At 47.1% G+C, this 23,011-nt stretch overlaps 1 protein-coding gene across 3 annotated transcripts in view; it reads right to left on the minus strand.

Annotated features, from left to right (window-relative positions):
- The window catches only part of FLNB (filamin B), a 73,618-nt gene that overhangs the window by 20,877 nt on the left and 29,730 nt on the right, over positions 1–23,011 (minus strand). For all 3 annotated transcript variants that reach the window (XM_056336959.1, XM_056336960.1, XM_056336958.1), the window contains exons 5-28: positions 22,326–22,444; positions 21,449–21,526; positions 20,628–20,790; positions 19,175–19,372; positions 17,321–17,458; positions 15,985–16,111; positions 15,292–15,428; positions 14,729–14,922; positions 14,257–14,370; positions 13,578–13,721; positions 13,106–13,229; positions 12,687–12,847; positions 12,020–12,110; positions 11,597–11,766; positions 9,316–9,433; positions 8,329–8,591; positions 7,500–8,097; positions 7,095–7,268; positions 6,555–6,717; positions 6,010–6,170; positions 4,990–5,157; positions 3,272–3,395; positions 2,845–3,001; positions 926–1,115 (exon numbers count right to left, since the gene is read on the minus strand). In XM_056336959.1, coding sequence (XP_056192934.1) covers positions 926–1,115; positions 2,845–3,001; positions 3,272–3,395; positions 4,990–5,157; positions 6,010–6,170; positions 6,555–6,717; positions 7,095–7,268; positions 7,500–8,097; positions 8,329–8,591; positions 9,316–9,433; positions 11,597–11,766; positions 12,020–12,110; positions 12,687–12,847; positions 13,106–13,229; positions 13,578–13,721; positions 14,257–14,370; positions 14,729–14,922; positions 15,292–15,428; positions 15,985–16,111; positions 17,321–17,458; positions 19,175–19,372; positions 20,628–20,790; positions 21,449–21,526; positions 22,326–22,444 — 4,074 coding nt within the window. The remainder of the gene's footprint in view (positions 1–925; positions 1,116–2,844; positions 3,002–3,271; positions 3,396–4,989; positions 5,158–6,009; positions 6,171–6,554; positions 6,718–7,094; positions 7,269–7,499; positions 8,098–8,328; positions 8,592–9,315; positions 9,434–11,596; positions 11,767–12,019; positions 12,111–12,686; positions 12,848–13,105; positions 13,230–13,577; positions 13,722–14,256; positions 14,371–14,728; positions 14,923–15,291; positions 15,429–15,984; positions 16,112–17,320; positions 17,459–19,174; positions 19,373–20,627; positions 20,791–21,448; positions 21,527–22,325; positions 22,445–23,011) is intronic.

The raw sequence follows: 23,011 nt of genomic DNA on the forward strand, positions 1-23,011 counted from the left end.
ATGCTCTAACCGCATGGTGCAGGTCAGCAAAATGCCCAGACGCTCTCACAGATCTGCAACCACAGATTGAGTTTCCCTGTTCAATTTGGTCTTGCCTAATTCATTTATTTTAAAATGAGGGGATTTAACACCCAGTGGCATTCTTCTAAGTAGCTCCTGCCACTTCTGCTCCCTGCCACAGACCCCAGCCAGATGGGAGGTGGCAGCGTGCCACAGCGGCCAGCCCAAAGCCACATGATGACCACCCATCTGGAGAACCAGTAAGGGTTGAAGCTGTAAGCGTGCTCCTACAGCAACAAACATGGATTCCCTCCCCTACACCAAGGGACTGATTTTTGAGGCAATGATTATTTTTTTTTGAGTTCCACTAACATCTTATCTTTAGGTTCCCTCCTTCCACCCACGCCTTCTAAAAGTCTGTTCAGACCCTGGCCAACCTTGACCAGAGAGAAAAGCAGCAGAAACCTCCACTAATAACACCCAGCCTGAACAGGCACTGGCAGTGCAGAAGCACATAGCCAGCTATTTACATCCTCAGAATTCATTCTGTTCTTGCTCAGAGTGAAAAGCTTCTGGCAACACTCGCAATGCAAGGAGCGTGATGCAGCGAACGTGCACAGATGTGTTATTTTTAAATCAACCTCACTGCAGCTCTCAGCAGGATTTATCTAAGCCAAAATAAGCATGAGACTTCAGTTGCATCTGGCTGTTTGTAACAACCCAAGCAGTTTGAAAGATTTTGCTAGAGCCTGCAAGAGATTCTTGCTCACCCACAGGGTGGATGCTTCTTCATCTTTAGGAAAACCCCTCTTACTTAACACAAGTTTCTAGCGTCAGCTACATCCATTACATCAACTGTACCATGCTCAGAAGGCAGCTGTACACCAAGTACAAACAACAGCAACAGAGAAGAGCCAACACTCACCTGTGGCCAAACACTTGCTGGCATCGCCAGTTGGAGATGCCCGGATCCGATAGGGAGAGGACGGGATATCATCTCCACCATACTTCACACCAATCGTATAGCGGCCCGTTTTGTCAGGGACATAGGTGACTGTGTAAGTGCCATCCTTGTTGTCATGAATGTCCACTCTCTTGGGTTTGCCCTCTTGGTCCTGAGGAATGCAAACCAGAATATTTAGGCACTGTGGAGTTAGTTATGAATAACTCCTTCAGCAGGACGGCAAACCTGTTCACAACCATATTTAGAGAGTCTCAGACAGACACGGAACTGCAGCATTTCTGAGGGTTAAACATATTTCACTCAAGGACTAGTACCAGGAACAGACTATCAGGGGCAAAAAGGTATCAGACCATTATAAAACAAGCACTGGTATCAGTAACTACTCTCTGTTTGATACAAGAATGTTTATAAGATGCAGCAAGCCATTTTAATGAACTTCCTATTTATTTTAAGAAGCTTTAGGCTTCATTGTCTTATCGCTGCTAGAAATGAAGAACACTTCCCCGGTTCCTGAGGCACAGACAGGGAGCGAGATGTGCAGCTCTGCCCTGACAAAGCACTGGGTACCCTTGGGGCAGCTGCTCCCTGAATGGTTTGAGGTCAGGGGGAAGCACTACTGGAGTCTGCCATCACCCTCCTGGATAAGGCACCCTGCTCCTGATGCACTGCAAGGTTAAAAGCAGGTCTGCGTAGTCCCTTCAACTACCATTTCTACACTAAGTGCAAGAACTAAAGAGGTGCATAAATAATACAGATCTGAGCTTCAGCATCAAGCTTTCGTATCTACAGCCAAGATCAATACTGTGTATAATGCTTCCGACAGCGCTGCTCCCAGCCTCAGCTTTCAGAGTAACTCATCAGCTACAAAGCATGAAGCATTTTGGAAAGCCTTCCAGGCCGGTGCACAGGGAACCCCACGTTGACCCCATTCTGTATTTTATGGCTTAACGTGGCCTGGGGTACAGGATAAGCTGCAAAGGACTTGAGATTTTAGGTACGGCACAAAAGAGCTTACTTCTTTCAGGAAGGCTTGTGAAGTGTTTGACGTTCAACAGCTCAGAACGAGAGGCAAACAAACGCTGTGAGGAGGATCACCTACGCACTCCCACCACGCAGGACTTGTGGAACTTGATTTCCAAAGCCACAGCCAGGCTGGGAGCTCTGATAAGCATTTTGGATCCTTTAAGACCACACTTGCGTGCCAGAATAAAGGCGACTGCTTTGCTGCACCTGAGCAGACAGTGGGACAGCATGGGAGCAAGAATGCAGAAGGGCAAGTACAACCAGCCATGCCATGACCTAGGCATGCCATTGCTGAGAAATGTGCTTTATGGCCCACGAACCAAAGACCTTTTTGCTGAGGCCACAGAGTCCAGGCACCAGAAATTCAGAAGAGCAATAACAAAGTCAAATAAAAACATTCCTGTAGTACCTCCCATAAGCAGCTTAAGATTTCTGGCAACCTTGAGGGAGACTTGTTTGTTGATTTAACATCATGTAATACTCAGTGTGGATGTTATCTCATGGCCTTGCTGAACTACGCTGCTAGAAGACTGTCTCCACTTCAAATTCCAGCACTTGCGTTATCTGACAAGCAACTATTTATCTCATTTTGAGCATCTGCAGAGTGGAAGGTTAACCAAGAGCCAAATATAGCATGGGGTGATGACAAAGACAGAAGTCTCATAAGAACAGCCTCAAGAGCTTTACAAATGCAGAGTGCAAGACTTTCCTGTACCAGAGCTTAAGGTCCAGCCAGTAGCCCAGTCTCCAGGGCACGGAGGATGTCAGGGTACAGCTGTGGATGCTTCCAACGGGAGCCACTCATGCCCATCTAGAACAATGAGTTTCTACTCCTGCTTGGTTTTGTAGTTACTTACAGTGATCTGTACAGCCAGAATTCCCTGCCCAGCATCCTTAGCATCCACAGCAAACTCCACAGGCAGGCTGGCTGGTATGCCGTAGGAACTGAGACCTGGTCCACTTGCTGTCACTTTACTGGCATCATACGTAGGAAGCACCTTCACCTTGAAGGGACTTAAAAGGGAAACCCGTTATTGCCCCCTCCTCCTAGGCCAACGGCTGAGTCACCACAGTACATGCTGGGGTGGGGGGACACCTCCCCTATAGCCTCTCTGCTGTAGGTGCAGCAGCCTCAAACTACCGCGGAACCCTGCAGTCGCACAAGGAGCTGCACTGCTTACGTAGAGAGGACCACAGCTACCCTTAAACGGTGCTCGTGTGCTGGGAGGGCACAATTAGGTCCTTAAATCTTCAGTTCATTTAAGTTTATCTCCACCAACTTACCTGCGAGGAATCTCTTCACCAGCATATTTGACAGAGATCATATAGGGTCCCTCCTGCATAGGGGTGTACACCGCCGTGTGGGTGCCATCTCCGTTGTCTACTACATTAACAGGCCCCACAACTCCTAAAAAAACCAACAAATTATTTTCTCAGCTGTGCTATTAAAACACAATTCCTCACCAGCCATTTGCTGCACAAAGCTCCAAGATGCACCGCCCATTTATCGTTTGCAGCAAGCTAAATTTCAATTTCTTTTTTTTTTTTTAATGAAGGCAATGGGCATGGATCAGTGATCAGTTTCCCTTATTTTGTATTCAAGAGCCACTGACTTGAGACAGATTTGTTATCCACCACTCTCTGCGCTCCCATCTTCTTGCTGTAAACAAAAACTGCCATGAAAATACTGGAGAAAAAATCTGCCTTTCTGTACAGTCCAGGTCAAAAGCAATTGCTCAAAGTACACTGAAGATCTTTAGAGAAAGAAAGTGAGTAATGGTGATAATTGCCTGAACTGTCATTTACAAGATTACATACTGTTACTGGGATTCGCTGCACAGAATTGAGCCCTAAAGCCAGTTGGTGTGTAGCATTCACCAACCGTATCTTTCACAATCAGGAATTTGTGATTCACAGATCGCAGTTTGGAAAGGCAGGCTCACTGCCTAGGCAGGAGAGCCCTGCAAGCTGCCAAACTCCTAAGAAAGCAGGATCAATTATTTCAATTTGCATTAAGCTGAATCTACAGCAGATTACATGACATATCAGTTCAGATCAACACACAAAGCAGCCTACAATTACAAGTTGGCTTTAAAACACAGGAAGGATTAGCAGTAAAGTAAGCACAGAAGAAATGTATAGCTGCCATGCAAAGCTTAAAAGCAACACCACTGGTTCCCACTCCCTCCTCCAGATGATTCTTGCTGTTGCCAATTGGATTTCCAAGAGCCAAAATTGCCAGCAGTTAGTTGAGAGTCCAAACCTGTCTGAGTGTCACCCTCTCGATCACCTTTAAAGAAATCCGAAATCATTTTCAATGGGGAGCGCCATCCCTGGGAATACGCCTCATCCGCTAAAATTAAAGAACGGTTACCTGAGGGGCACCCGCATCAGCATGGCCTGATGCTTGAGTGGGGAAGCAGCTCTCACCTCCTAGCAAGGTGAGACTTGCAGCCAAAAGGTAATTGCTGCTGAGGTACCGTGCCAGCAAGATACAGCTTCCTAGGTTAATACCAACATCATCAATGCTAAAGCTTGAGGGCCTTGCTGCCCCTCTGGGGACCACTGAGCGGTTCCACCAAGTTTCAGAGACTCTGCAACCCAGTGACACAGGTTTCTCAAGTCATCACTCACATGTGAGACTCTGGATCTACTTTTTGATGTCTAAATCTAAGCCACCGCTGTTCAGCAGTGACAGTTACTCAACGTCACTTCTCCCAGCCCTGAAGATTAGGATAAAGCCAAAGACACTGCCCAAAGCAGCCCTACCTAGGACACAGTTCTCGTCCTTTCACAGTAGGACACATGGGTCAACTGCCAAGATGCACGTGCCAGATGAACAGCAACAGAGGGAAATGTTTGTTCAAGTGGTATCACCACCTTCACAAGCAGGGCCAGGACCACATCACCCACCCAAACACAGAGACAGGGGCACAGCTGGATGGAGTACCACCCAAACACAGAGACAGGGGCACAGCTGGATGGAGTACTTCAGTTCTTACCTCTGGGTCCTGCCACCACCACTTCAAGGGGTGCTACTCCTGCCTTGCTGGTGTCTACAGTGAAGGACTGTGGGATCTTGGCTCGAACAGCTGTTCCCAGACCTGGTCCTGCTATCTTCACCTTGCTGGGATCCACAACATCCTTCACAGGAACCTTGAAAGGACTGCCTGGAAGTTAACACAGCAAGTGTTCAACACCACAGAGTTAACAGCTACGGGAAATCAAAGATCTTTGTCCCCACTTTTCCTTGGGCTTTTTTATTACTATCCCTCAACCTTGGGCAGGAACAACAGCCTCCACCTTACTCCTCTGCTTCTGCAAAAGCCAGAAGCGTAATGACAGTGCTTCTCCATTTTCACTGTCTACTCAACAATTCAGTTGTGATCCAACCGCTTCTCACACCTCAGGAAAAAATGCATGAAAGAAAACAGATGTGCAAACAAAGTGCCACGCAGGCCACTTGTGAGGCTCCTCTGTAGAGAAACGAAGCTGGATTAACTAGCATTGATAATATACAACTGTGGGTTGGCTGATGTAGATAAGGTGCAGCTGTGACTGGTTCTGTTAAGTGGTTGAGAGCCAATGGAGAGAGCAGCCGAGGAAGAAGAGGAGAGAGGAAAAGCAAGTGAAGAGGGAGCAGGCCCTGGATGAGGTGAGGAGAAGGCAGCAGAGGGACTGGCATGAAGAGTATGTTGGTATGAGATAGTAAAAGACCTTGTTAACAGCTTGATAGTTTGGAGAGTGCTGCGACAGTCCTCCACATCCCCACTGAGGCCATTTCAGAAGTGTGACGAGACCGCAGCCCTTCCTCAAAACTACCGCACCACAGCACCAAGGGCTCTGCGCTTCCCTACCGGGTGTGAGGAACAAACACCACCGCTGTTCCTGCCTGAATGCCCAGGAAAAATAGAAAACCAAACCCCAGCACCCATCCTGCAGCACAAGTGAGATGCAGCCAAGGTACTGAGTCCTCAGCTCAGCACCTTCCCTCATGAGGGCCACTGAGCAAGAGCTCTTACCAGGAATATGCTTGCCCCCGTAGGTGATGTTAACATCGTAGTCTCCTGGAACGTAAGGAACATACTCAGCACTGCAGCTCCCATCCTTGTTATCTTTACAGCTAATTTTAGACTCTGAAGGTCCTTCAACAGTTATTCCAAGGCCACCAATTCCTGCTCCTCTGCAAGACAGAAATGCACATTGTTAGAATCACCTGCTTCTAACAGCAGCTTCGTAGTCTCCACATGCTCTGGCTGTATTTCCATCCTTATTGGAAACGCAGTAATCTGACTTGTAATGTCCAGCCTTCAGCACGCTCTGGTACGCAAAGCTGTTCAGCATAACCTCACTTGCATTTCCATAGCCTTTCATCCTCAGCCACTATCAACCCCTAATCTCTGCGAGCAAAGTGCTCAGTACACGATGAGGCAGCACACAGCAATCAGGAGGACACAGTCTGGCCTTTTCATAAATATTTGTACTGGATTTAGCATCCTGCATCGCACAGCCCAATACACTCCTTTCTCCCTCGGCTATTCCTTAAGGATCAAACAGGCCTGGTTACCTGGTGACAACTGAAAAGGCGTTTGGCTGATTTGTGAAAGCTTCTTTGAGTCCAGCTCCTTGTGCCTTCACATGTGATGGGTGGCAGCCCTCTGTCACATTCACTCTGAAGGGACTGTTTGGCACAGGTACGCCGTCATACGTTACACTGACTGTGTGTGGACCTGTTAAAGAGGAAGAAAACGTGTCCTGAATTCCCTAAATATTCTCATCAATTAACATCACTTCTACAAGATGCTACAGACTTAAATGTCAGTATACGGGTAAGAGCTGCCTCCTAAATTTCACAAGACTTCACTGGTGTTTCGCAACCAAGATGCCATCTACACACTGTTCTTCTGAAGCCAAGTTACTGTGAAAGTCAATTCTTCCAAGTTAAAATAGAGCTAGTTCCTGCAGAATTAGCTCCTCTACTGGCAAAAACCTTGCTAAGATGCCAACAAGTTACCGGCAGACCTCAGCAGTTTGCCAAATAAAAGTGTCAGAAGAGCTGCCTGCTCTTGGTTTTCCCAAGTTAAAAACCCAACAAACCAGAGGTTACCTTTTTCAAACGGCGTGTACTCTACCAAATACGTTCCATCAGCATTGTCTTGGATGAGACAGTCCGTGGGGGAGCCGGATGAGTTCACAATCTGTGTCCTGATGTGGTCACCACCATCCTTCGTTAGAGGTCGAGCATCCACACTGAACTCGGTTGTAGCTTCTCGGAAGACATCTGCAGGATACATTTTGAAGAGTCACTTCAAGAACTACATTTATTTCCAATGACAGAACATTTTGTGAACCAGCACAATAAACAACTCATTTGGGAACATAACGAAACACCCTCGTCTAAGGGTCACGATGGGAACATGCAAGGCTGCTACAATTTTTAATGCTCAGAATACTCTGTGCAAGATAAAGGACCGCAAGTCTTACAAACTCTGATACCAACAGTTGTTCTTACCTTCCCCTTCCACTCCTGGCCCAAACACTTTAATTCTGCTTGTGTCCACAGCTGGTTCCACTTTGAGCCGAGCTGGAAATTTAGGCACTTGCTCTCCTCCGTATCTCATCACGATCGTGTACATGCCAGCCGAGAGCGGCACATACGTTACAACATAGGTCCCGTCTTTGTTGTCATCGATCTGGACCTCTGCTTTGGAACCAGCATCCGAGACCACATCCACCCGCAGGTCCCCGGGACCCGCCTCCGTGCAGTCAACGTTCAGCAGCCCTGCCTCACCTACTTTACCACGTTCCAGACCTGGGCCCGTGGCAATGACTTTAGAGGCATCAAATGGCATTTCAATGTCTGCCTTAAACGGCGAACCAGGAATGTGAACGTCTTCAAAGAGGATGTTTACAAAATACTCTCCAGGCCTTGTAGGTAGGTAGGAGACAGAGCAGGTTCCATCACCGTTGTCTGAGCATTCAATTTTAGCTTCACATGGACCTTCTACCGTCAAACCCAAACCTCCAGTTCCTGCCCCTTTGGTATCTATCGTGAATTGGGCTGGTTTTCCAACAAGACCCCCTCGGAGACCTGGACCATGAGCTTTTACCTGGAAGAGAATACACCACACGGGATGCTTGCAGTATTCTTAATTAGTTCAATGTTTTCTCAAATAGTGTTACAGGAACGACTTCCATGAGTCACAGAGCCCACACAAGGAATGATTCTGCGCTCTGAGTAAGGAAGTTCCTGGGTCTGGTTTGGCCAAAACCAAGCCAAGCCTCATGCAGTGGCCCACAATTCAGTTCCCAGGTTGCTGTTACAGCCCTAAAGCACTCACCTTGGAAGGGTCTGGAGGCAGCATGGCCTCCACAGTATAGGGGCTCCCTGGGACTGGGTTGCCATCATAACTGACGTCCACCACATACAGTCCTTCTTCCCTTGGGATGTACTTTGCAGTGCTGCACTCCTTACCCAGAACCGGTTCCACCAGACACGGCACAGCTTTCCTTAGAGGACTGGAAATATTAACATCCAGTTTACCCTGCCCACCAGCTCCTTTGGTGTCAATTACAAATTCCTGGTCCTTTCCTACTTCCACTCCTGAAAAAGACAAACCCCTTATTATTATTTTAAGCACTCAACATCAGACAATGCTCTAAGAACTCTCTCATGCACATACCACTGAGGGAGCAAGCGCTGGCAGAGCCCTGCTCAGTCTGCATCCCTCTGCATGCAAAAAAACCTGCCAATCCAAACAAACCAACCAACCAACCAAACAAGTGCTTTGGTTAATTTGAGCTACAAAACTTCAGTGCTAAACAAGCCTGTAAGACCTAGCCTGACAGTGTCAGAGGCTCATTTCAGGAAAGCAACAGCATTTCACAGCCTTAAGTTTTTCCACTTTTAGAAAACAAGGAGTATGAATGACAGCCTGCGCTGCAGCAGTTGTATCTATTTCCACAAACAGACCCCTAGCCCCAGGGAAACCAGATTTCATCAGCAGGTACCCAGCCCGGTGAAGAGTCCGGCTCCGTTCACCACAATGGTCTACACCTCAACACATGTTTTGTCCACATTGCTATGTAATCTTTGCCAAAAAGAAGAAGAATAATAAAAAATCTAAATTGAAATTCAGTCCTCAAAAGACCCAGCTAAGTCAAACTGGTCAAGCTATAAAGTTGGAGCTGGTTGATCCCCAACAGCGGCAAGTTAAAAACAAGATTGTCTTGCCCACTTGTGTTCCAGCAGGACATGCTGGCTATCGCCCAGGTTCAGGAAAGACTTCAGAGGCAGGCGACGGGGCTTCCAGCCCAGAGGTACTTACTGTTTTCGAGTGCATTGACTTTAACTTTGTTTAGGTCCAACGGAGCAGCGACGCCCACAGTGAAAGGGCTTTTGGGGATAGGATCACCACCGTAAGTTACCAAAACCTTCATCGGACCCTAGTTGGAGAATTTACAAGTTAGATCAGTTCCTCACTTCACACAGACACACTCGCATCCAAGCGGTACATAACCACTTCAACTAATCCATTTCAGCTGACCACAGCCAAACTTACTCGTTTATGGACTCTCAAGCTCTCATCCCACTGCAGCCCTTCAAAGTATTAAACAGTTTTTATTTAACACAGGAAGAGAGAAAAACAACAGTTCTTTCCAACATTTAATTAGACTGTATTGAAGCTGCCTGGCAAAACCTCTGGCTCTGGCTGGCTCCCACCCTCCCAGCACTCAGACCCGACAGCTGAATGAATGTCCCAGTGCTCCAGACCAGGTATCCCCTTTCCACCACATGGAAAGGCCAGGCCAAACCCAAGCCTCCAAAGAGGCTGTATTATTACAGCATCTGAAATACCAGGGGTTTAAGCACTACAAGTCAGAAAGATTAATGCTGTTGTGTATTTTGGCTGGAATACCACACAGCCATGGCAAGCTCCAGCCCACGATGTGTGCTCCTTTTATTCTCTCCTACCGCAGTCCATATTTTAGCTATAGTCACTATATTTGCTTATTTTTCATTCTTGGCCGGTTCAGCTCCCAAGTGAAATAATCATGGATGTTTCATGCAAGCTAGTGAATAGCCTCCATGATTATTCTTGGTTGTTTTTAGAAAACACACACACGGGTAGCTGTAGCAACACCACAAGATAGATAAGGCTTCGTAAACAGCATTAAACCAAGGCTCCTCTGCTGCTGACGCAGTCCCTCAGGAATTTAACTACCTAGTCCATCCTCCCCCGGATCTGAAGAGTCCAGTCTCACGCGTAAAGCTACTGCTTATGAACCAGAGAAAGACAGAGTCCAGGAACAACCTACATGCTCACAGCCTGGAGGGACATCAAGGCTACTTAATTACTGTGCAGTCTATTTTCGTCTTCTCTTTTTAACCATTGCTTTCCTGCCACTGCTCCCTGCAAGCATCTCCTCTAAGTCCACAGCTCCTCCATGACCCAAGGTAGTTCTCCAGATGGGAGACCCAAGTGGGAAACCTGGTTTGTGCATCCTGGCTTGTTTCGTTGCTGTTTTTCACGTGAAACATAGCAATCTGATACTGCTCACACACGAGTGTGCATGAAGTTCAGATGACTTTGCTCCCTTCTACATAACCAACCCTGACTGAACAAGCTAAAGCTTCTCCAAACAGGCATGCCAGCCACATCCTGAGATCATGCAACTGCTTTATCCAAAAACAAATGCTAGCTTTATGGTGCTTCCAAGAATGCTAATCCAGCATTGTCAGATAAATAATGCTGCAGTCCTCCATATCAATCCACTTTTACACAGCTACATTCAAGGAAGCTGGTGCAGATGACCGAGTAGCTCATGTGTTTGTTCAGCAGAACCAGAGCAGCAAAACACTTTCATCTCAGCACTACCACACCTACATCCTCAGAAATACATGAGATTCGTGCATTCTGGTGTTTAATGGCCCTTTACCAACATGCAAGCACAGCACTAGGAAGAATACTTATTAGCAGCTCCACTTTCAGCTCTTTAATGGCGTTGCTAGGAAGCCTCTGTCTGCGAATCAAAACGAGTTAGACTGAAATTTTTTCCAACCCAAGGGCAAACCTCAAACACAAATACTTTGACGCGTTTCATCTGCAGCCCAGCTTCCCTTCTCAGCACCAACCCATTCACTTTCCTACTGGGGAGCTGCTGCACCATCACCAAACACTGCGCGTTTTGCCCCTGCTCTGGTTTGCACTTACAGCAGCCTGCTGATCGGCAGCACATCCCAGCCCTGGCTCTGCAGGACCGTGGCAGCCCAGAGCAGCTGGGGCAGGAGCCACCTCCGTTTCAGACCCCGTGAAGGTTCACCACCTGCTTCGACTGATGAGCTGTGGAATGACCACGAGCTGTGCGCTGCTGCTTCAACAGCTCACTTGTTCCCAGAAAACAGTGACAAGCTATTAGTAACTACACACCAGAAAACTGCATTACTGCTTTCCAGTCCCTATTGTCCTGCAGGCTTTAGGGATCCTGGGGAACAGGACACCCTGGCAAGTCTCATCTGCTCATTTATCCGTGCACAGGCACCAGGGAGGGAGGTCATGGCACTACAGCAACATGAGCCATTCACTCTTGTACTCCTACAGGACCTACCTGCTGTATTGGAGTGTACCTAACAGTGTGGGAATAGTCGTAGTTGTCAATGATATCGAGATCTGCCACCGCCTCTCCGGGCGCTGGGCTGCTGAACTGCACATCCAGCGGTGCCTTCCCAGCTCCCTTGGTGAACACAGTGAAATGTGTTGGCTTGCCATTTTCCACACCTGAAGAAAAATGTTAATTCTAATTTATGCAGAGCTCACACAGAGAAACTCTTCCCAAGAAGCATTCGGTGCCTACAAAGCCCAGTCAAGGAAAATGCCCAGGGAACAGAGTTGTTTCCAGCCACCTGGCACCACCCCCCCCCCCCCCCGTATCCAGGATGGCATCGCAGAGATGCTCAGCCAGGCAAGTGGCTTCCCTGCAACAGCCCCTCACAGTCCAGCACTGGCCACACCAGCTCAACCCAGCTCTCACCAGTTTTGTTCAGCCCAGGTCCCTCAGCTTTCACTTTGCTGGCATCGTGCGAGGGGTCCACTTTAACTCTGAACGGGCTGGCAGGAATTTCCTGCAACAGAAACACAGCTCTAAACCTCATCAGGTCACTCGTCACTAGCCAAAATTAGACAGGCAATCATTTTAAGGTAATTCTGCTTTAACTCCAGCACCATCTTGTGTAAAATGTCACCTCACTTAAACACTCTGCTCTGCCTTACTAAGTAGTATCTTTCAAAATCTAGGGCAAAGATAACAGCTGAACAGTTTGCAGGGGCCTCTCTCCCTCCTTTTTTTTTTTTTTAAGGAAAACTTTTTTCTTATTCCCATGTTCCTTGGAAAGTCACCGAGGTTTTCTATCCTTGAGAAAGCAGCTTTGCCCCATCACTGAGACCATGCTCATTGTGCCAGCTCAACACACCACATGCTTGAACTTCAGTTATCTCCAGCCAAGCCCTCTCATTTGTTCACCTTCAAGAACTACAAAAGTGTTTCTAGAAACAGTGACCAGACAAAGCGCACGTGAGCTGAAATGGAAGGAGTCAGCTGCAAACCACCACAGCCAGCTGTGAACTGGCACGTGCTTGGTGATCAAAGGGCAGATAAACTGCCTCCAGAAACATCAGGCTGTAAAATGAAGACTACAAACCTCTCCTGCGAAAAGCACTTTAATAGTGTAGCGTCCAGCAGCAGGTGGTGCGTACTTCACTGTGAACGTGTCATTAGCATTGTGGATGATGTCAAAATCTATGTCTTCTTCCTCATCGCTGACTACACGAGCATCGCACTTAATTCCAACACTGACATCACCTAGGAAAAGCAAACGGACATTTTCCTAGTGGACAGTACAGACATTGGTAGCCAAACAGCCAGCACATTCCTATTTCCAGTAGTTGTTCAAGTCGCCACATTAATTGATGTAACAGATCACATCGCAATTCATTGCAGTATTCTGCTTCCCAAGGTTTTTCCACGAAGCAAGGAAAACCAGCATGAAACAGTACATAATCCCTCCCCTGGCATGACATGCGGTTCTGATACCACAGCTACAGCTCAGCCCGCCTTTACCTTCTCCTGCATCTGTGCAGTCAACAGTGAAGTGGGTTGGCTCATTTGCTTTCAGGCCAGTTCTCTCCACACCAGGTCCAAACACTTTCACTTTCTGAGGATGACTCCCTTGACCTATAAGGACCTACATGGATTCACAAGAGCCACAATCACACATCTGTGTCATGCTCAACACCACCGTCATGTCAGAGCTTTGCTTGGGGGAAGGCTACAGGAGAAGACTACCAAGGTAAGAGTGAATTGCCCTGACTGCCCCGGGCTGCAGCTGGACTGACAGGAGACCTCCAACACGTGAGCTTGTCAAAACAGAAAGCTTTTTTCAAGTGGACTGACTGCTAAAAAACAGGGAGCAGAAAGGAACACCTCCTTGAAGTTCACAGAATGGTTTTATCATCTCAGTTGTAACGACAAGTAGTTGTGAGCATGTACATCCTGCTCGGCTAGAACTAGTAATATCCACCTCCGTACTTACCCTAAACGGGCTATTGGGCACGTTGGCTCCTCCCCAGACAACAGAAATTGTATGTTTGATTGGTTTAACTGGGACATAGGAACAGACAAACACACCATCAGGCTTGCTCTTTATCTGAATATCGATGGGGTTTCCTTCTCCATCCTAAAAAGCAGTAATACAAGCAGAAGGTTCAGGTACTTTAAAAATGTTTGTGTAGTTTGAACAACCCAAGACTGTTCCAAAATGCATTGTGGGTTTTTTTCCCAGAACTGCAGCTCAGAAACACTGAAGAAACACGCAAATTACACTCCTGTAAATCTTTCTCATCTAACACTTGCTCATTCCTAACACCATCCTATGACACATATTTTAACAAGCTCGTCTGAAAGTCACAGGCTCAGAGACACTTTGGGTGCTTCCAAATGACAACTCTAGGAAATTACAGCTTGCTTTGCCAAGGAGACTCCAAGTACGGAAGCAAAGCCATATATTTCATACACCAGGGAGAAGTCACCTTGTCTTGAGTCAGGTTTGTTACCTGACTACATTACACAGATCAAAGCGCAGAGCTTTGAGAGAATTACACATATGCCCAGAATTAAGTGGTATGTAAGCAAGCAGAAATACTTAAGGCATTTTCTCAACAGCATTAAAGCCCTTCTGCTGAAGTTTCACCTAGCTGCCTTTGGCTTTTTACCTGTGCATACATCTTCAGAGGTGCTTTCCCGGCATCCTTGGTTTCAACTGTGAACTCAGCAGGATTGTTCACTATACAGCCAGTCCTCTCCAAGCCCGGGCCATAAGCCTTCACCTAAAAAAAACCACCCCAAGAGTCTTAGCTTGCAGTTCAGAAAGAGAAGTAAAACTAAGCCATTTATTTCTAAAGACCTTCTCCTTCCCACAAAACCCATGAAGCATGGGATACAAGTAGAGGCTAGTGTGAAAGTTGAGAATCTGGACTAATTCAGCAAGTTGTCATTGCATTAAATCAAAACCACAACAGTGTTATTAGAAAAAGCTGAGTAATATCTGGCTGGACCACAGCAAATTCAAGAGCTTTAAGCAGAGGTAGCTTAAGAGTCAAGTCTGTCACCAGAAGCCCTCAGAAACATCTCTACCATTGTGATATCAAATACGCGTTATGCCATGGGTAAACTCTTATACACCACCTTATCTGGGTTGAAGTCTCCTGAAGCCGGTCGGATGAAGGCCATGTAAGGGCTGTCTTTTATGTCCTCATCATCACACATGATGTGCACAGCATATTCACCAGGCTCTTTGGGCCAATACTTCACATCACAGGAGCCATCGTTCTTGTCATCACACTCAATTTTAGCCTGAGAAGGGCCTTCTATGGCGAAGCCTGCAACAGGAACAAGGAAGTTCCTCATGTTAGGTTTGTGGTGGCTGCTAATATAACCCCACTTCCCCAAATTGCTTTTTATTAGCCATAACCACACATGATGCTCTCTATTACCCTTCTTCAACAACATGGGAGAAAATCCATCATTCCCTTCTGGATCTCATCCCACAAAACCACAGATTAACACTCCTTATCACACACTTTCCTATCTCTAGGACTTGCCTTTGATGCTCTGATAAAAGTTTGTGTTCAGACCAAAATGTCTTATAGACGTTTTTTTTTACTGCTGGGAAAGCTGTTGTTTCTCATGAGTTTGTTGCTAACATTGCAATACATAAGTATTTCAGGCACACAAAGTAATTAACATACCAAGAGAGCCAGCTTCTGTGCCAATGGATTCCACCACGAAGTCAGCCGATTTGCCCACAACCCCCTCATGCAGTCCTGGCCCCCAGGCTCGCACTTTCTGAGGACCTGCTTCATGACCCACTTGAACTTCAAAGGGACTACAAGACAAAAGCAAAGCATGGGATTAGAAATGAGGACAAATACAGCATCCACTTTCCCCCCCAGGCATTTTAATGAGGCTTTACATTGGATTTTCCAAATTAATAGATGTTATCATGTGGTGGCACAATGCCCAGCAGACTGTCTTTCTAGCAAAGAGGTCATCAACCCATTGCGTGCTTACATCTTGCACCCACAAATCCTGAGTGCCAAATACCTGGCTTGCACTGCTTGTTGTAGCCCTGGACACTAAAATAACAGATCCCTCCAGGAACTCACAGCGAAGTCCAAAACACACGATCCACCAAGTTTTATTGCGTTTTGTATTCATCTTTTTGGGTTCAGCAAGATCGATGCGAATCACCCTTCAAAGCTTTACCAATGTAAGTATCTACAGCCTGTTTTAAGGCTGTGGCAAAACTGTCACAGCAACTGCTTGCCACTAACTTGTCCCTCCAGAGTTTTTTTTCAAAGGTTAGTGTTGCTTTAAAAGCCCACCAACTACACAACCCACCGAAGGGTACAAAAACGGTACCAAAGCTACTTCTAACTCACCTTTTTGGGATGTTGTGCCCACCCCATGTAATCGTGGCAACATACTTCCCTGGGGTAGCTGGATAATACTCAAATGCATATACACCATCCATAAAGCCTTTTTGTTTCACCAGCTCTTCCAAGCCCTCTGTTGAAAGATCAGTTCAGCATTAAACTTAACAGCTTCCATCCTGCCTTCAATTACTCAGACAAGTTCACGTTTTCTAGTATTTATTTTAGCTTGCAAGAATAAATTTCTTCCACCAAAAAAAAGAAAAGGTCAGGTTATAAGGGAAGTTAGTTCTAGTTGCCCTCTAGGACAAAGACAGCAAACACTTCCAGAAGAAATACAGCAGAAAGTATTTTAAGTTACCAGACTTAATAGGTTCCCTTGTGTTTTATTTTCTTAGTCTGCAGTATGATGCATGTCATATGTTAAAACAAAAAAGCTTAACATTTGTCAGACTTTGCAACCACAAGTATGCAGGGAATGCCTACTTTTCATTTTCTTCAAGATGAAGAATTTAGGGAGAAAAGCTTAATACACTAAAATCTACATTGATACGTCTGTTGCTCCCCCCCACCCCCAAGTGCATTAAGCCACACAGTCAGAGCACTGTGCGTGTGGAGGAGGTGAAGGCAATACAATGCACCTTTTAATACAGCCCCAGCTGGGGGGAGGTGACCAGCTCACAAGTACAACACAAGCACAGCAGCTCCTGGAGAGCAGCAGCACATCCACTGCCGCTGGCAGCCTCAGGAGCCACTGCGTGAGCCAGCGGCTGCCAGCACTCCCATGGCCCCAGCCTGCCAAGGTCCAGGCAGAGGGCCACATCCAGAGCTCAGGACACAGCAAAGGACCCGGGGACAGATCCTGGCAGAAGGTCTCCATGTCAGCCTACAGCTTCCATTGACCCTTTCTTCCCCTGCTCACATGCCCAAGCATCCAGCGCAGCCAGGAGCGCTGCTCTGAGCCATTCCTAGCTTTACAAAAGCAGGATTTCCACCCTGCCAGAGACCCTGGAGTGTGACTTGCTCACACAGATCAGATGGAAGATGCAATGTGAACCCATAAAGCTTGGAGGCCACGGCAGGCAGACACATGGATTTTCTGTTTTGCTAACTGATACGCGTTAAAATGGAGACAACTAAAACCAGGGGTAGTCTTACCCAGCCCTGCAGATCAAAGCCTTCACGCTAGACAGCAAGTACCAGAAAATCCTTCTGAAATTCAGCTTTTTATGGTGACACAAGTCCCATCAGTTCCATCAGGCCACCACCTCCTTACTGGTCCTCCTTTTTGCTTCCCTACCTTCTCCAAAACATATCCACAGCACAAATTCACCCGAACACTTACTCGGTCCCTTTATAGTCACGCCGAGATCCCCACTCCCCGCTGCTCTCGTATCAACCTTGAAGTCAGCCGTTTCCCTCATGCGGACGCCCTTGGGCTGCAGACCTCTACCAGTGGCACGACAAGCGTTGGGATTGCAGGCTGCAAGGGAATTTCAGACATCAATACCATCTTTGATTCCTAACACAGATGTAGCCTAGCCAGCCTGGAACAACCTTTAGTTTAATGTTGACTCAGGGCAACCACAGCTTAGCTTTCAGCACAAGTTTTAAGGTTATAGCGTTAAGGCAGCCAGACAGGAGTCTGCCCAGCCGCTGCCTGTGCTCCGTGGCTCCTGGGCAGCAGCGTTCAGGGCAGCCAGGCAACACTGCAAGGGCCACTTTTTACAATTAAAGCAAACGCTGAAGCCCTGTTGCTTTCTAATTTCATGTCGTTACCAATACAAAACTTTTACACAGCTATCACGTACAGATATTCACTGTACAAGGCACAATCTTCTTGATGCCTTTTGCATCGAGAGGCACACTGCAGCACAGGGTGAAGTCTCCCTTTGCAGATAAGCCCCAGTGAACTGTGTTACTGTGCTGGTCTTTCAGAAGCACATGCCTGGAATAACTGCTATTAGCAAAGCAGAGTTCTGCACGTGCTTCGTTAAGAGATGTCACAACAAAATCCCAGTTCATCGCGGTTCACACTTTGGGAAGCAAAGCCATCGAGCCCTCTGCAGACCGAAGCAGCCATGGGTAGGGGCAGTAGGTTACATACTACATAAACTGAGCTTCAGCTTACGCTTAACCCCTTTACTCCAAGTGCCTCTCCAGGCCTGCAGAGTGGCTACATAAATAAGTAACGCACTCTTATGAACAGTTTCCATTATACAATCACAGCTATCACGTGGTCTTCAACTCCAGAGACCTGAAGGTTTTGAAGAGACTTACAAATAATCAAGAGTTTTCCAGCAGCATAAACCCAACATGCATTTCCCCAAAACAGGCCGTGCTTACAGCAGAAGCACAAGTCTGCCAAGCAGCTTGTTCGGTTTTGACTCATTTCAATAGCTTACAAGCCTACCCTCGCCCCTGCAGCAGCCAACATCACTGTGTGTCCTACTCAGGACAGCATAAGCAAAAACTGCGTGCCACCTGCTAGCTCCGAGAAGCCGGTGGGAGCACCCAGGAGCGTGCCCCACGTGGAGTGGGAACTGCTTGTCAAGCTCTTGCACAACTGTGTCAGGCAGCTTGTGGTCGAGCCAGTTTCACTGACTGGGTCACATACCGCTTCAGCTCGCTTGCAACTTTCTTCCCCAACCCCAACAAAACCAAAAACCCTTTTGGCCTGGACAAGCCACAAGCTAGAAGCTTATGAAAAGCAAACATGACTGAGCATCCTGCACACCTCTTACCAACTAGGAAGCCATTAGCAGTGAAGTCCAAAATTCCACAAATGGAGGGTAGCTCAGGAGAGATGAGCAGAGATCTAAAAGCGTAGGAGCACGTAAGGATGGAACAGAAAGCAAGTTAGGTGTCAGTTAAGGAGGAAAACAGTAAATATAGTCATTTGAGGAACCGAGGTGGAAAACAGCAAGACACTGCATAGCTGCATAAAACAGTTAAAAAAAATACAAAGGGCAGCTTAACATTTGGAGGTCTAGGCAGAAAGGAAACACTAGCAACAAAAGCTGTATTACTGTCAGAGAGCACTTGTTTTCCCTTGCGAATACCCAGGTGACCCACTGAATCAGGACCAAGACACTGAAGGGTAAAGAGAACATCCAAGGCAAGATTCAAGCTTATTCTGTGATCACATCTAAGGAGGACAGTGGCCATCTACACTTAGGTGGATATTTAAAACGCATACCCTCTCCGACTAGAACAGTGCAAGGAGTCTTGGGAATTGCCTCCCCCGCAAAAGTCACTTTGACAATGTGAGGACCAGCTTGAACAGGTCTGTAGGTGCAACGGTAGACTTGGTTGCCTTTGTCTTCTACTGCAACTTCAGAAAGGCTTCTCCCCTGAGGATCCTCCACGTCCACAATCACATCACCCACACCAGCACCTGCAAAGGAAACAAGCCCAGCTGAGCCTTGGCTTCTCCACAGCAACGTGCACTGCATTCAGGATCCCAGCCAGCCGTCCTCTGCTGCCATTTCTAGACACAGCCTAAAGGTTCAGCTCCTCCTGACAGCAACCAGACATTCAAGTGGGGAGGGGGAAAGACAGGATGATGGCATCTCCATGAAGCCGCCAAACTGACAAGGCTCTGCTGCTCCAGCTACAGGGTTTCACAACACTATTATAGCCCTGAAAACACATACAGCCTGGTTTGCTACCACCCTGTAGCACCTCTGTCACAGACTAGCCCACAACTTTACCAGTCAGTTTGATCTTAATCTAAACTGCTTCAAAGCCTGAGAGAGCTGGAACAACATGCAGGTTGGTCTGGACAAGGATCCTTCTCTGCTGGACTGTACACACTCACTTTTGTCCAGACACCTGCTCCTCTCACATTTTATTCAACTCATCATGCAACACGAACAGTTTTCTAGCACTTTCAGAGGCCAGACATGTCTTTACATGATCCAGACCACTCCCTCTCCCAATTAGAGGCTGAACATAACACTTCCCCTCACTATAACCACATTTAATTTTACTTCTAAGCGCCCTCAGGCAGAAGGCAATTTAAAATATGCTACTCAGCATATTTCGGTGCTTAAATACTCCAAGTAACTGCCCTAAGTAGTTTCACATTGTTCTAAATGAATTAGCATTTGTAGCATCTTATTGACTCATTCCTCTAGGCTACAGCATTGGCCTAATAGCAGGCAACAAGTCATGTGATGGAGATGCCCTAATGAAGATAGTAGCCCTCTAATAACGACAACAGAGGTTGAAGACAGTTTGTCATTGAAGTATGAACTCAAAGCAGCACTGCGGCAGATTCTTTCTGTAAAGCTAAATACAGAACATATTACAGTTTACTCACGGTTCATCCTTCAGAGGTGGGCATTTCACATTCCTGTTTAAAATGAGCTGGAGGAACAAACCAGCCAGGAACTTGCCTGCTGCCATTCAGCAAGCTCATGGCAAATTTCTGGGTGATGCTTAGCACCTTCTTGCCTCAGCTCAGCTCTGCACTTCAAACGTCCCATACACAGCTGAAGCCTCCAGAGCAGCCTGGTTATTGTTTCACCTCTAAACTTGATGGGGCTGCAAATCCTCATCCACTTTCAGTTTGTTTATTCCTACAAGGTTTAGGTCCTCCTCGTGTTCGAGGGAGCTGCAGGATTTTGGCATTTGTTCACCTTGCTTACCTGCTGTGTAGAGGTCAAAGTAGGTAGGCTTGTTGGCAATGTTCCCTGCTGCCTCCAGTCCCGGTCCCTTTGCTGTTACTTTGCTCGCATCTCCCTGGGCTTTGTCAACATTCACTTCAAACGGGCTCTTTGAAATGTGCTGCCCAGCAAACAGGACCGAAACCTAGAGACAGACAGCATCAGCTTCAACCCAGGGGGCAGAGGCAGAGCTCAGTGCCCGGTAAGAGGCAGATCACCATCCAGCAATGAAGTGGCAGCAGAAGCTGCATTTATCTTTTCAGGCTGGCTGTGGGGACCAGCCACTCAGGCAAATGTCAAGCAACAGGACCACCCAGCATAAACCTGCTTCTGCAGGCATCTGGGGACAGAGCTGAGTGAGGAACCTTCTCCACAAAACCCCTATGGTGTACAGTATCATCAGCAAAGAAACTCTTACAGAAACAACCTGGTACTTTCCTCTGCGCGTCTGTGACAACCCACAAAACTGGCTTCACGAGCTGCAAAAAGCGGCCCCATGTGAGAGGAGAGCCGGCTGCCGCACCCGATACCCGAGCGCCCACACACTTTCCCCCAACACACCCCTGCTTCCCCCCGAGCAGGAGGCAGCACCATAGCCCAGACAGGGAATTACGGCCACGGCAGGTTACCTTTTCTTCAGGATGCCCAGAGCAGTTATTATTTATTATTTTATATATAGATACATATACAAATTATATATTACACCACGAGTAAACAGGCAGCCCTCGGGGGCTCACATTAACAACCAGCAGAGCAGTGAGCACGTTTAGCAAGAGAATACTGGTTATTGACACACAACCTACCTTGTGAGGTCCAGTAACCCTGGGCACATACTGAACTGAATAGGTCTTGTTTTTGTCACTGGATGGTGTTATCTTCGCCTAGGAGAGAAAACACATCCATCATTGAGCTCCGCCTGCACACGCCAGCCTAAGACTTTCCTGGGTAGCACTTGATACTCAAACTAGATCCATATATAATATAGCAGATAGCTATGTTACATATGGATATAGCAAACTATTTCCAGAGTCAGCAATGTGAGAGACTTGCTCCTGTGGGAGCAGGGATCCTTGCTACCTCCTCTTCTCATAGGGAAAAAAAATCCATTGATTTTGTCTTTACACAAGACAAAGCAAGCTACCTTCTTCCCAGCCCAGCCCTTTCCCTTGCTGCTAACTGCTCTGCTAAGGCAGGCCAAAACTGAGGAGACGTTAAGTCCAATGCACAGCTGTATTTTTCTGGAATGTTGTAACACGATCAAGTGGAGCACTTGGATGAGAAGTTTCTATAAACATTAAAACCCGCATTTTAACTCAAAATGATTCATGGCATCTAAATAGCTGCTTTAGCCATTCTTGCAGAATGAGTAAGGGCAGACAGCGATTTAGTGATGTGTGTTATCTAAAAACATGTCAGGGTGTACTTGGCCAGTCAGGCTAAAGCACTGCAACTACTGGACATTGGGGTTGTGTTCCAGACAGTGACTTTTTTTTCAAGTTCATCCAGTAAGGCAATTATGAGGAAAAGCTTGAGACTTGCACTTTTGATAAGATTATTTTGCAACTTCTTTTTAGATTACTTATCTGTTAAGACCTTATTTGTAAAAGATGAAGGTTACTGCAAAAAAATTTCAGTGTTCAGACCAGCTTTACTCTTTCACACAAAATCTAACAGACATACCTCCTCTCTGTTTCCTTCTGGATCCTCTATGAAGACCATCAGGTCTCCCTGCCCAGCACTGATGGTGTCTACCGTGAAGATGGCAGGCTGCTTCACCATGTTCCCATGAGGCTCAATCCCTGTGAGACAGACCCAGAGCGGCACATCAGCTGTTGCTACAAAACCCAGAAGGTAGTTTGGAGGCCACCCCCCAGCTGACGCACGAGCCCCCAGCACCAGCTTCCCCAGCCCGCTGCACGCCACCTCTTCACCAGCTGCCCAGAGCATCGTGCTCACAACGACCCCTGCTCTTACAGCACAAGCATTTTAAAAAATTGGTTGAATCACTGGTGCTTAACTCATCTTAGGATCTCAGGCTGATGCCAGAACCCTGCTGGCATCTGGGTTCAGGTGAAAGCAAGTTCCCCCCCGTCTGCCCGAGCGATGCGCTGAGTGTCCCCCGCAGCCGGCACTGACAGTGCCTGGCCTATGTGCATTAGCTGCTCCTTACGAGCTGCTCTGCTTCACACAGCTAAACGCTGCAATGGTGCTGCACCGCAGCAAGGGCAACCAGGGAGGCCGGAGGGAAATTTTGGGAAGCCTTTTGGTAAAGGCACTACCCTACAGCCAAGGGCAGAAGACTTATTTAAGCAAGACAGTTCCTACCCATCCTACCCATATTGATCCTAACAATCCAGTAAAATGAC

This window comes from Falco biarmicus, chromosome 4 (genome assembly GCF_023638135.1).
Source record: "Falco biarmicus isolate bFalBia1 chromosome 4, bFalBia1.pri, whole genome shotgun sequence".
NCBI lineage: Eukaryota > Metazoa > Chordata > Aves > Falconiformes > Falconidae > Falco > Falco biarmicus.